We start from the raw sequence: 13119 nt of genomic DNA on the forward strand, positions 1-13119 counted from the left end.
TCTTCATAAATACACATTTCTGTTCCAATTTATTAAATATATATTATGCAGGAAAATCACTTCCTGGAATTTTACTCATTTTCTCAAGACTTCTATATCCACTACATTTTTTAAAATTAGAATGATCATTTAGTTTTCTTTATTTTAATTATGAATATTTTATACTTGACTTTATACTGTAGATTGCTGGTACATTTTTTTTTATTATTGCCATTTATACTTTTTTTTCCCAAATATTAATTGATTTATTCCCTTATTTATTTATTTATTTTGAACTATAATGATTGCAGTGTTTTGTTTTTCTGTTTTTTAAACTAGATTTTTTTGTCTTTTGATGACAAAATAAATTATATTTCTCCTTAATTTCCATCACTTATACAATAATTTGAAACTGGGAATGATTATTTTCATTCTTTTTTTTATTCTTATTATTTTCTTTAAATTCAGACAGCTTCCACAGAGCTTTTATTGACGTCAAGAATTATGTCAATTCTATATATTTTTATTGAGTTCACAGAAATAACGTGGTGATAAAAGCGGGCTACTTAAATACGACTAGTGTCTCCTCAGGTTAATTTGTGACCACTTCAATGGCTCAATCGTGGTTTTACAATGCGCCGGCCACAGAAGGTGAAGAAATGCTCACTTAACCTTTAACAAATCAGAAAATAGCCGGCTCTGCCAGCGGCAGCAGGAGGTCAGTCCTCCCACCGGGTCCCCGGATCATTTGTCACCTCCGCCTCAGTTCTCAGTTCAGGGAGCATCTTCACTGTGGACCCACCACACCATCCATCTTCACTGCACTCTAAGTGCATCCCTGTTGTGTGTGTGTGTTTCACGCCATTTGTCAATAGTTCAGAGTGCATCTTCACTCATTCGTCTTCAGCAAGTGTCCTAAGCGTGCATTCTTGGTGTCCATCTCGGGTCGTAAGTGGTCAGCGTGTGTAATGGATGAATGGAGAAGCTGCTCTCAGGATCATGCCAGGGATTTTCTGCTTCTGTCTGGGACTTACAGAGCCAAGGAGCGTGAAAGACACGCCGCTACTTACGACTGCTTATTTCAACAGGGGGAGAAACTCACCTGGACAGGCAGACCTCCGAGTCTATCCAGTGACACGCACCAGGACGAGGTATTGATACACTTAAGAGGAGTTCAGGTACTGCGCCTGTTGGTGGCGCACTTGTTTTGTTTGTTTTTTTTTGAGACTACAAAATGAGATGAGGTTTAGATTCTTAAGGGGCAACACCACACCCACATGTGTGAAACTCCGAGGCAAACATGGGGCAAATCTGGCGTGTATTGGATTGTCGGGGTCAAGAACTCAAAATTCATGAAAAAAATGTAAACGTTTAAGTGTGCCAAAAGCTATATACCCATTAACCCATGACCTACAGAGGTCAGAATCTGGAATATACCCCAAAAAAGTCTGTTTCTAAAAGGGAATTTGAGGCAGATGGATGTCTGTGCTTCAAGAAGACAACCATCTACGTTGTGAGTCGGTGGTGGAGGAATGTTTTTGACGATAACTGCAGTGAAGTCTTAAAATTACGCCGCAATGTTTAGAACGGACATAGGAAACTGTGCATAAATTGTTTTTTCCACATGAAGAATGTCATTTATGCAGACTGTCAAGTGAATATTCATTTTGTTTGAAATGTTTGTCGAGTTTGACGCTCCGTCACGCCTTTTAATCTGCCCCCACCTCACCACCACCACCACCATATATTGCAGCAAACTATGCAATCAAACTCTTTTTTTCTACCACAAGGGGGCGCTAACGTTGCTCAGTCATTTTATTGTTGGTCGGAGAAGCTGAAACAAAACATGGCAACTCCATCCAAGATTGTCGTTCCCTTGCAATGGCTGCGACTCCCCTCTAAGTCACACACTCTAACCTCCTTGACTTTGTTGTATTCTATTCTACCGCAGATTTCCACAGGGACATTCAAGCCTCTAAAACTGAGTCGTCCAAGGAACAGAGAAGTGGGGTGACGGATGAAACATTTGTTTGCTAATTTCAACATGAACCGATATGATAATGTTGAATGTAAACACTGCTCTTGTAGATCACGACCTTTTATAAATGGCTTTTTATTTTTAGTCTGCTTGACATGAACCATGCGGTTCAAATTTAAGTACAAAACCTTAACCCACCAAAAAATGGCCACCCTCTCATGGGCACCATGTTTTGTTAAATGAGGTAAAAACGTGTCTATAGATCATAGTGTGTGGCAGAACACAGACCAAATGCTAGCACCAAGCGATACATTTCTCCTTTGGCCCTAACTAGTTGTGGTGTTGCTGTGCGATGGACGCGGCGGCATCAGATGGCCATCCATGTGGCTTGGCTGAGAGACATGAAAGATACAGTATGGCACAACACTTACTCGTCCTTATTATGCTAATGTCAGATAAAGGGACTTATCAGCTGCTGTTTGATACGACATTAAAAAGGATATGAGGCGAGCAGCAGCCGGTCTTGTGAGTGTGTGTTCTGCCTGCATACTTGGCATCAGATCAAGGTGAATCTGGTATGAGCGAAAGCAAGAGTGTGTGTGCGTGTGTGTGCGAGTGTGCGTTTGCGGCACTCATTAGCAAACTCCAGCCCCGCGTTCACAGTATGAACACGACTCTCCTCCCCTCTCACTCTCAGCCTCTCAACTAAATGAGGTTAATAAAGTCAAGCGTTTATTACCATCACCGACACCATTCCTCCTCCCCGAGCTTTCGCCTTCATCTGGCGGCGTCTACCTCCACCTCAGTGTGCTCTCCTCTTAAGCCTCCCCCTTTCATCTCAGGCCGAAACCCTTTCTTCCTCTTTTCCTCACCTATTTTTTTATTGTCATTGTTGCAGGCCGAAAGCTCTGGGATTTCCTCCGTTCCATTTCCCAGGACGAGGGCTGCTATTAGGGCTCAGGAGGGAGAGGAGGACCAGCTGTGCAGAGCAGGCAAAGATGAGGGCGCCCCCTAAAGGGAAGGATGCGCCACGACTCGCAGAGGCATCAAAGCCATATTTTCAAAGCAGACACAGAGGGGGTCATCGTGACCAAACAGTCCGTCATAAGGAATAATGTGCCGTGTTGTGACCTGGCTCACAAGTCTTGGCATAAAAACAACAGAGCACAGACCGAAACAAGAACACGAGGTGATGCCGAGTCAATGTGAAGAATGTATTAAACAGCCTTGAGGGCTCTTATCTGAACCACTGTGCAGACGGAGAAGAAAACGCTCTGCATATGACCGAGGAAAAATTCACACAGTTTTGTTTGGGTCTTGCTGGCACACCATTTTTAAATAGTCTGAAAACAGCTGACTGGATTGTTCTGTGACACCCAGGGTTTAAGCATGATTTTCTTCTCAGCTCCGTTCTCAATGTTCCTCAGGTCATATGACTGAGGCCTCTTGGAGAGAACAAAGCTCTGAATTCCTACAAGTGCCGGAATACTGGGAGGAAAATGGGAGGAAAAACAACCTCGTAAATCATCCCTCCGTACAGCGAGATCAATACTGCTGATGGAAAATGAGATAAGTAAGAAGTAAGAGCCGATTGCCTGGTTTACCGAGCTGCTCCATGATGATCAATAAATTCAAAACTGAGCAGAAGACCATCGGTGAGGTCCCCTGTGTTGCATGAGGATGATCAGGATGGGTCAAGGTGGAGGAAGAAAAATAATGAATAAAATCAAATAATGAAAAAATAAATATGTAGGGAATATATGTATTTGTTTACCATCAGAAAGAAATTAAAGTATATATATACAAATTTAAATCTCTTTGCCGCTTTCTATATTCCGCCCCATCACATCAAAAGTCGATGCTGTGTGGTCCGTCATGAAGCGACACCCACTTTGTTGTGCAAAAGGGCCGTGAGGCCTCTGACCAGTGGGAGATCCCATGCTGACCCCAGCCTTCCCTCGTAACACTTTTGCAGGGCTACAACCTTCCGTCCATTACAACCTTTGATAGGCACCAACCCAGTCTTGAGCTTTTAAGTCCCGTTGACTCACACTTGTGACCCCTTCCCTGCTTCAGAGTTATTTGTTCGCAAATCTAGTGTCACATGACGAAAGAAATAGTTGTGTAAGACACTTCTGCTGCTGCTGCTGCTGGAGGCGTAAAAATGACCAAATCTGCGTCTCGTGTTCCTCAATGCGGGTCAGATAGCCATCAATGGAGGACTGTCTTGCAAATGAAGGACACCATGTTAGCAGAAATAAACAGTTTCCTGTGGGATTTTGACTGCTCTCCACTGAAACTGTGGCCCTCTGAGCTGATGAGGGAAGCAGGAATCTGCATTTTGGTAGCTTTAACACAGACAAGTTTAAGCAGATCAAATCTCAGTCTTGTCGCCCGCAAGAGTGACAGAATGCTTTTTAGTCAGTAGTGCAAGAACTGAAGACCCTTTGCCATCTATCCTGTGACAGACTGGCCTCCTGTCCCAAGCCTCTCACCCCAGCTAGCTGGGATAAGAGCTGACTCAGATATCAGTTGAGTCAGTTGAGTTTTTTTTTTTTTTTTCCTTTTTCAAATAATATTATGACTATGACGTGTTGGCATTTTTTGCCATACTTATGAGGACCGAGTCTTGACGAGCCACCTTCTTGTCTTTGCCCTGTCCTCACAAGCTTTAGAAGGTTAAAACCTCAGTGAAGTAGTTTATTATAACAGGGTTTAATTTAGGTTAAGAGTCCAAGTTAGCCATGTGTTTTGGTTGTTTAAATTGAGAGTGGGGTAAGCATTATGTCATTGAGATGTCCCCAGAAGGATGGTGCGATAAGCCTTTGAGAGGACCACTTCTTGACAAAACCCAATCCTTATGAGGACCTTATGCCTTTATGGGGACCATTTGGCTGGACCCACAAGTCCAAGCCTCAATTTCAGGATTAAAACTTAGTTTGTGTCCTGGTTAAGGTTAGCCATGTGTTTTGGATGTTTAGGTTTCAGGTGAGAGGCATTATGGCAATGAGAGGTCCTCACAAGGACGGAGATACAAATGTGTTCGTGCGTGGGTGTTTGGAATTCAAATCGCCTGACATATTACTTATTCTATTATTTTTTTCAGTGATTCTTTTTCAGTTTCAATCTGACCAGCGAGAAGGGCCACACTATACCCACATCTGTTTTAGAGGATAAAGACCTCACCGGACATTGCTACCAGCTAACTTGTTGGTAGCAATGTCACTCTAATGATTACATCAAGACGCGGGTTCCTGGACTCAGTGAAACTATTTTCCTTTATCTCCGGATTTTTCAGATTCCTGTCCCGTGCTGTCAACGACAGCCTGTCGCTGGCGGTGCTGCCACACCCCATTTCACACACCGTCGAGTTATTAAAATATGCGCACGTACAGGAGTCGACTGCACGTCACGTTTTGTTTCCCAACAGCTGTCTGAGCGAAAGAGCAGGAGGGAGAGAGAGAGAGAGAGCAGCATGGCAGCATGAGTCTGTCAGGCCCACGGGACTGTCGCAGCAGAGCAGACGGTCGTGTCATTTCACTGGAAACATATGGTGAAACTCAAGTGTGTAATTTACCGACGACTACGGGTGGCCCTGCGTGGCGCACACACACACATATACACGGAGTCGCACGTGTACACACGCGGTGACAGGATGTAATTTACCTGAGGCCGATGGGTGGCCGGGTGTCCTGTTGCACTTGTCACACACTCCACGCACATTTGCCTGATGGAGAGGCTGAAACCAACGTCTTCAGGATTGAAGCGTTCGCACTCACATCACCTTGGAATCAGACCGCAGTGCTCAGTATTCTTGACATTGAACAAAGAAAGTGAGCACAAGCTCATTTAAGATTCATTCCTAACAACAAGTACTTCTTCTTCTACTTCCTCCCTAGTGGCACCTTTGTCATCAGTCACCTTACCCATGACCCTCAGTGGTTCCATTCTCTTTGTCCACCTCCAACATTCTTGTCGCACCCCTCCGGGTTGCCGAGTGAGTGACGTCTCTCCAGAAGTGAAGAGGTGCCCGGTGCGTGTCCAGCTCTGAATGTGCGCTTCTGTGCAGTTTGGCTGTGACAAAGTCATAAACCAAGTAACTTAGCTCTGTCCCAGACTCGCCTCATCCCTGTCCCAGCTCCAGCCCACAACAGGACATCAAACCCTGGAGTGAGCGCTCCAGCCTCGGAGAGCGAGCACCTCCCCTGTGACACTCTACCACGGTCCAGTGCGGAGACAGGAAAGGTTTTACACCTCAATATGAAGAAAAAACAGTCAGTAAATGTAACGGGACACGTCTGCATACAGAGGCTGCGTTATACACAATAACAAAGCGCGTCGTGGGTCAGCTGATCGGTCCGCGCACGTTATGTTTTTTTCCAGCTTTTTTTCGGCGTTCGAGTTCTGGATTCCGGGACGTCCGAAAACCGAGGTACCACTGTACTTGTGTTTTTGACTATTTTCTCCTTCATTTCCATCATAATGTGATATTTTGGGAGAGAGATGGGACACACAGCAGAGTGATGTCATTAGTTTCCACTGTCCATACTGAGCCACGTATCCAGTGTTTCGGAATTCACTCTGGGACCCAAGTATCAGAATCCACTGAATGAAAAGCCGACCTGGACAGGAGCGACTGTGACGAAGCCACGAAAAGCGATGTTACACTCTTTAGCATCAGACATAACATTGGCTGGTTCTCAGCTGGGGAACTGGGATTTGTTTGGTTGCAGTTTTGCCTTGCTAATATGGACCACGAGTGACACCAAAAATAAGGAAGATCATCTGAAAACCTTTGGAGTTGCCGTCTCCTATCCATCAAACTGGCTACTTTTTAAAGTGTCCCCAGAGAATCTGAAGGAGATGAAGACTGCAGGAAGCGGGATTAGGTCTCCCTCCCTGAAAATTCCAGCACTGACCTTCGTGGTAGCTTCTCATCAGGCTCGCCGATGTTGCGGACGAACCTGTGATTGAAATTGAGCGTGTCTTTTACTGACTGGTCCGGGAGAGTTTTAGGTGTCTTGTCTGTCTGCTGATATGGAGGAGTGTGTGCGCGGAGAAAGTGTGTGTGTGTGTTAGCCGGCGTTTGATCTTCTTTCCCAGCCGAGAGGCTCTAACTTCACTCCAGGTGCAGAGAAGTCAACCTGAGGGCATACAGTTGAAAACACACAGAGGGAGCCAGGCAGGAAGTTTCCTTGAAGTCAGACTTGAGTAACTTTGCGGTTTTAACTGGCTCTCCATTCCAGTAAGGCTGTTGTGGAACGCTTATAAAGACCTGGCGAGGCGCTGGAGGATAAACCTCGCTGTCGCCGCCTCCACATCTGGACATCAATCAGGGAAGGTGAAAGGGCCGGCTGGTTCGGTGGGCAGCGTAATGACAGGGCCGCTCTACTGTACGCTGGGTTTCTCAGCGCTGCAGGTCAGACTGGGCGGAGAGGCCACATCCACACGGCAACAGTGTGAAGAGAATCAGGAAAACAAGATCTTAAAAACACTCTGGAGAGTCGAGGAGTCGAGCGTCGTCCGTCATCGCCTGCGTCCATCATGACTGGTCCCAGCCCTGCTTAATATGACGGTGCTAAACTTTGGCCCTGACAAACAAGCAAAGTCCCTTTCGATCTCCAGCCTCCTGAATCGATCCAAAAGCGACCCGGATCTGAGCAGAGCTGATCAGCATTCTTGATCTTTCTGCTGCTTCATCTCGGAGCGTCTGTGTGGTCCGTAATGAGCTCGGTAAACATCTGCTACTCCAGTATTAGAGGCCATTTTCTCCGCGTCTCATCCTGTAATATGGAGAAATTAGAGTGCAGGGATTCATCCAGAGTGTTTATACACACACATTCACCCGGAGCAGACATAACATGAAGGACTCTAAAGGGTTTTTTTATGCTGCCCAACTGACGCGCTAACATACCATCATGGCACCACAATTTTCCATCCACAACAGTAAAACTCTACTGGGTGTCCTCGCTTGGGCTCTGGATTCCTGCCCGGTTTATTTGGAAAAGTGCAATTCTTCAGAAAAGGATCTTTTTTTTTTAGGGTTTCACACCCAACAACTGACTTCATTTACTTAGCTAATAAAGTCTGTTTGTGTGCAGCGGAGGGAGTTTCCTGAAAACGTTTAAGGATAGAAGGCGCGTTCAGCCAGGGAATGGAGTGGGTTGCTTTAGCAAATAGCGCCACCTAGTGTCAGATGCTACATCACCAGGGTCTCGCTGAAAGACGCGAGTCATTTGAAAAAGTTGAAATTTTAATTAATAAAGATGGCGGCTGAAAACAATTTGAAATTTAGATATTAAAGACTTAACATTTCAAGAAAAGTCTCAAATTCACACAGAAGAAAGTATGCAATTCATGGAACGTTAAATGTCAAATATTTAATATGTTTTAATATCAATAATTTTTTGGGGAAAAATATTTTTGGAATACTTATAATTTAGATTTACCAAAATATAGAACCAAACAAGACTAGTCAAAGGATCAGCGGTACATTTTCTTCTGCTTTTTCCATTAAACTGAGGGCACTTGGGGCAAAAGGTGGGGGACATTCAGAAGTGCTCACCCCCTCAACAACCGCAGACCCGTGAACAATTTACATTCATCACTTAACATCCATACATTATTATTTGGGGAAAGGAAATCCGTATAAATGAAGAGATTATGTATGTTCAACAGAACTCCAAACCAGAGTTCCCACAAGGTGGATTCAAACCAACTGCTACTACACTGTGCTGCCATATCACTGTGGGGTTGAGGCTTCAAAATAAATCTCCCATCTTCATAAATGCTTTCATTTTATTCAACCAAAACGGTGACAAAAAAAACCATCATTGAGGAGACGTATGAATAATCATGTATCATGTTTATAGTGTCCCATATTCACTGTCTCAGTCTGGATGCTGATGTCCATCCATGAGGAAGATTTGAGTCTGCAAAGTTCAGCACACATCTTTGGGCTTGTTCAACCCCTGCTGGACCTCAGCATAGATTTTCTCCTCCAGCTCTTCCGTGTCGTACTCCTTCAGCATGTCGTACTCCAGCCACGGCTGAGCCCACTTCTGCGCATGCTCCATCCGCGCCGGCGACAGGGACAAGTCAAAGCGAATCCCCTGGATGTTGAACTTGGGGCGCTCCCAGCGCTTGGACCACGGTCTCGGCTTCATCTTCACTTTCATCTGAAGAAGAGTGATGCAGGTTTGAAAGTCGAGCCACCGTGTGCGAGCTAGTTATTCAATGCATCTGAGTGTTGAGGCTAAGGTTTCTCTCACCGTGTTGACGTGCACCTCTCCGGTGGGCGAGTTAGGCGCCGGCTTCATGTTGGGGTCCACAGTGCTGTACTCGGGCAGCGCGTCTCTCAGGTACATCAAGTTATCGTCCAGTCTCTTCTCCAGCTTCAGCACCTGAATCTCCTGAATGCGCGGGTTGTACATCTCATAGCAGATCTCCACACCTGCATCACACAGGTTTATATAGTTAGACAATGACTTTGCAGACCACGAACAGTCAGCACAATTCACTTCACAACATTCATCACCTTGGTTATTGATGATGTTCCTCAGGACAAACGTCGCTCCGAGACCATTCCCTCCTCTCTGGATGCAGATGCCGACAAAGCGATTTGTTTTCCCACTAGAATTGGGGTCAGCCATGGTCACTGCGAGGATACTGCCTACACAAATGTATTAAAGGAGTCCAAAACAATTAAAATCGTCGCAAAAGGGGCCAGGGAGAACCATGAGTTACACAAAGAGGCTCTCTTGACATTTAGTTTCAAACTCTTTCAATGCTTTTCTCACCAACATAGAACTCAGGAATGCTGATCATGGTCCTCCTGCGGATCATGTCTTTCCTCTCCATGTAGAACTTGAGGGAGTTGGTTCTCTGTCGCGGGGGGATGAACTCGGGACTCAGGAATCTGGATCAGACACACAACGACGTGTAAAAAGCCACACTGAAGCATGGAGTAACGGTGTACGTACTTCCGCAAAGACGCCACCGTTTGTGTTTTGTCAATGATGACAGGTTTAGGCGGAGGGGTGAATTTAGGAGGCTGTTGACTGTCACCCGCAGAGGAGAGACGACACACGGACATGGACAAGGAACCTAGCGAGAAGAAAACAACATTCATTCCACAGTTTTCAGAGAAATAGTTGATGCTAACGGCAGCTTAGCTTCAATAACGCTTCAATAACGCAACAGACTAAGTCGTAAATAAGTGTTTAATTAGTCGTTTTAAATACTTACGTTCATTTTGATGGTTGATGTTTCGCAGTAATCTCAAAGAAAATAGACATTTATCCAGCCGCCCGGTGCAGACAGCCATGTTTGACCTTCTGTTGTCACATGTGAATTCCTACTACGGAACCCAGCGAGGACAAAAAAGAGCGCTTTTCGTTTATACCTGCATGTTTGTCCCTCATCCAGGAGATGGCGCAACTGTTCCGCCGTGAGTTTCTTGGGTCAGAGTAGGTGGTGAACTATATTGAGTCTGAAGGTGCCATGTCACACAAATTTGGGATGTTTGGCCATGAATATATAATTTAAGTGCGATCATTTAAATAACAATAGCAAGCAACAGGGAATAAGTCACCTAATTTGAAATGGCACATTAAGCTAATTCATACATTTATTCAAACATTTTTATACGTTTTAGTAGTTTATTTGGCCTTTTTGTTTCGATGTTAATGGTTCTTAGACATTTTAAAAGTAAATGTTTTTATAATAAAAATATATATATATTAATTTATTATTTTGTTTTCTTTGTCATTTTCTTTATTTAATTTTCTTTTTTAATTTACACGTCTCGAATTTAAAATTTAAAATTATTATTATTATTTGATTTTTCATCGCGAATACTTTCTCCCCCTCAATGCAAAGTATTAATTATCATTTTATGGCTCATTTTAAGTTTAAATTGAATCGAATAAAACTTTTTTTTTTCAGTTCGTGCGGGGTAAAATCGAATTCTACAAAGGAATTGACATGTTCTTTTTTTTTTTTTTTTTTTTTGTAGTTGTTCATTTGTTTCTTTTTTTCCGTGAAACTTTTGCCACATTCGACGCTGAAGAATGGTTTCTTATGAGATGTTTTAGAATTCCGAGGCTCTTCAAACAAACACTAAACTTTGTCGGGGTGTGAAAGCAAACACGGTGTTAGTGATAACTGTGCTCCCTCGAGGTGGCGCCCCTGAGCGCCTGGTGGTCTCTGAGACCCTGCAGTGGAGCCTCCTTCCTCCAGGTGGGTTTTCCTCCACAACACAACACGCACTTTCTCAGAGCAGCTCTCAGCGGACTCGCTGCTGGGGAGGATGATGAGGGTCGCCACCATGGACGTCCACAGCAGCTGAAACGCGCCTGGACAGTTTAAGGACACCCTCAAACTTTAGGAGGCTTCAAGGATGTTCTTCTCAGATGGAACTCTGTCAGCCGTCAGTGTCGCGCTCCTGCTGGGAATAACGTGTGTGCTGGACCTCGCCAAAGGCTCCTCAGACATCTCAGGTTGGTCTCCTTCGCCTCTCTGAAACACCTCGCTGCGTGTCCAAGTTGCTGCAGCCGTAGTACCTGGACGGAGGCGCAGCACTCGTGACGAGAAGTTGTGGCGCAGGTTTTTAAACCACTCACATGTTTCTGGTTTATTTCTCGCGCTGACGTGCAACAACTTGCAGAATATTCGCCATAAACACGCGGAAAAGACGCCGAGTGGCTCCAACAGCCGAGTCTGACGTAGTTCTGAGAAGTGTACTGAAGCACTTTGTCACTGTTGCTTTGCAGCATCCCAGTGATGCAACTGACGGACGTGGAAGTGGGGTTAATGTGTGACCAGCTTTTGTCTGCTCTCAGCTTTATGATCGTATAGAATGTGTGGAAAAGTCAACACTAAGTTACAGCGATAGGAGAAGTGAAGTGAAGTTTTTTTTTTTTTTTAAAGAAATGGAATGGCATCTGCGCATGCTCAAAGTTGAGGTTTACCTTAGCTGGCACTCCAGCTACGTTAGCCTTCCAGCTAATGTTTCTGGAGTTTATGCGCATTTATTTTGATATTAACGGCGACTTTAATCTGTTATCTTCAGTAATCTGACCTTACTTATTGTACAGTCACCTGGAATACTTACTTCAATTTCTAATGTGCGCCGTTATATTTGATAAATTAGCAAAATGCAAACAATAATTGGACAATTCTTTCTTAGTTAACTAATTGCCATCTACTGGCATTTTTATAAATTGCTGGGTGACATCTATTTTTTTTTACATGATTTAACTTTCAGAAAGCTAATTATACCAGAAAATTATCAATAAAAAACAAAGAAATGAAAAATAAATATATAGAAATAGACCAAACTGGGGCTGCAAGTTTCACAACAGCAAAATCTCTTTTTTTAAATAAATATTATGATAACATTTTGTATTCTAAGCCTTTTTTATTTTATTATTATTTTAATAAAGATCTTAAAATAAGAGAGAAACAAGTATATGTAGGTTAATTTATTTATTTATTTCGCTCTGTATGTGTGAAACTAAAATATCAAATATAAGATGACTATTTCATGATTTCTTTTTCTTTTTACGCTGCTCTCTTGTTAGTTTCCAATCAATGTGTGTTTTTAAAACAGATCTGGCAGCGTGTGTGATTCATGTGGAGCAACTCTATACATAGCAACATATGAGGTCAGTGTTATATTTCATGCAGCATTAGAATCCTCAGGTCCCCTGTGCTCACAGCCACCCTGCAGGTTTTGTTTACAGTGCCGTAAAACAGGAAGGCAGCTTTGTGTGCGTGTTAATTGGCCTCTAATGGGCGTAATGGCTGGAAGCGAGCAGCAGACGTATGGAAGTGCGGTCATGTGACCGCCTAATGAGCTGCTAAGAGCGCGGCGGCGGCGGCGGCGTCCGGGCTGTTAACAGGGTTCCGCTAATTGTCTGATGGAGGTTGCTGCTTTAATAAGTCGATCAAATGGTGGTTAATTAAGCAAGAAGGGGAACACTCTTAAGAGCGACTGAGTCCAGATTTACCCTGCTTGGAGGAGTTTGCCAAATACCCCCTGGCTCAGGCCCGATGACTTGGACGGCGTGTCACAGGAGGGAGTTTAGTGGCTGAAATCTTTGACACTTTTGAGTCGCCTATTGTTTGGTTAGTCGCCTTTGAAGTGTGCCAGGGGTCTG

General features: G+C 44.1%; 2 protein-coding genes across 3 annotated transcripts in view; one reads left to right on the forward strand and one right to left on the reverse strand.

Annotated features, from left to right (window-relative positions):
- Positions 1-8737: 8737 nt before the first annotated feature.
- Positions 8738-10350, reverse strand: mrpl19 (mitochondrial ribosomal protein L19). Its single transcript, XM_053881452.1, has 6 exons — positions 10205-10350; positions 9940-10063; positions 9757-9875; positions 9495-9629; positions 9229-9410; positions 8738-9135 (listed from the first exon to the last, which is right to left on the reverse strand). The coding sequence occupies exons 1-6, from the start codon at positions 10281-10283 to the stop codon at positions 8899-8901; spliced, it is 876 nt and encodes a 291-aa protein (XP_053737427.1). The 5' UTR covers positions 10284-10350; the 3' UTR covers positions 8738-8898.
- Positions 10351-11216: 866 nt separating this feature from the next.
- The window catches only part of LOC128768010 (protein eva-1 homolog A), a 62992-nt gene continuing 61089 nt past the window's right edge, over positions 11217-13119 (forward strand). For both annotated transcript variants that reach the window (XM_053880502.1, XM_053880503.1), the window contains exon 1: positions 11217-11457. In XM_053880502.1, coding sequence (XP_053736477.1) covers positions 11358-11457 — 100 coding nt within the window. In that variant the 5' untranslated portion in view covers positions 11217-11357. The remainder of the gene's footprint in view (positions 11458-13119) is intronic.

Source organism: Synchiropus splendidus, chromosome 12, assembly GCF_027744825.2.
Source record: "Synchiropus splendidus isolate RoL2022-P1 chromosome 12, RoL_Sspl_1.0, whole genome shotgun sequence".
In the NCBI taxonomy this organism is placed as follows: domain Eukaryota; kingdom Metazoa; phylum Chordata; class Actinopteri; order Syngnathiformes; family Callionymidae; genus Synchiropus; species Synchiropus splendidus.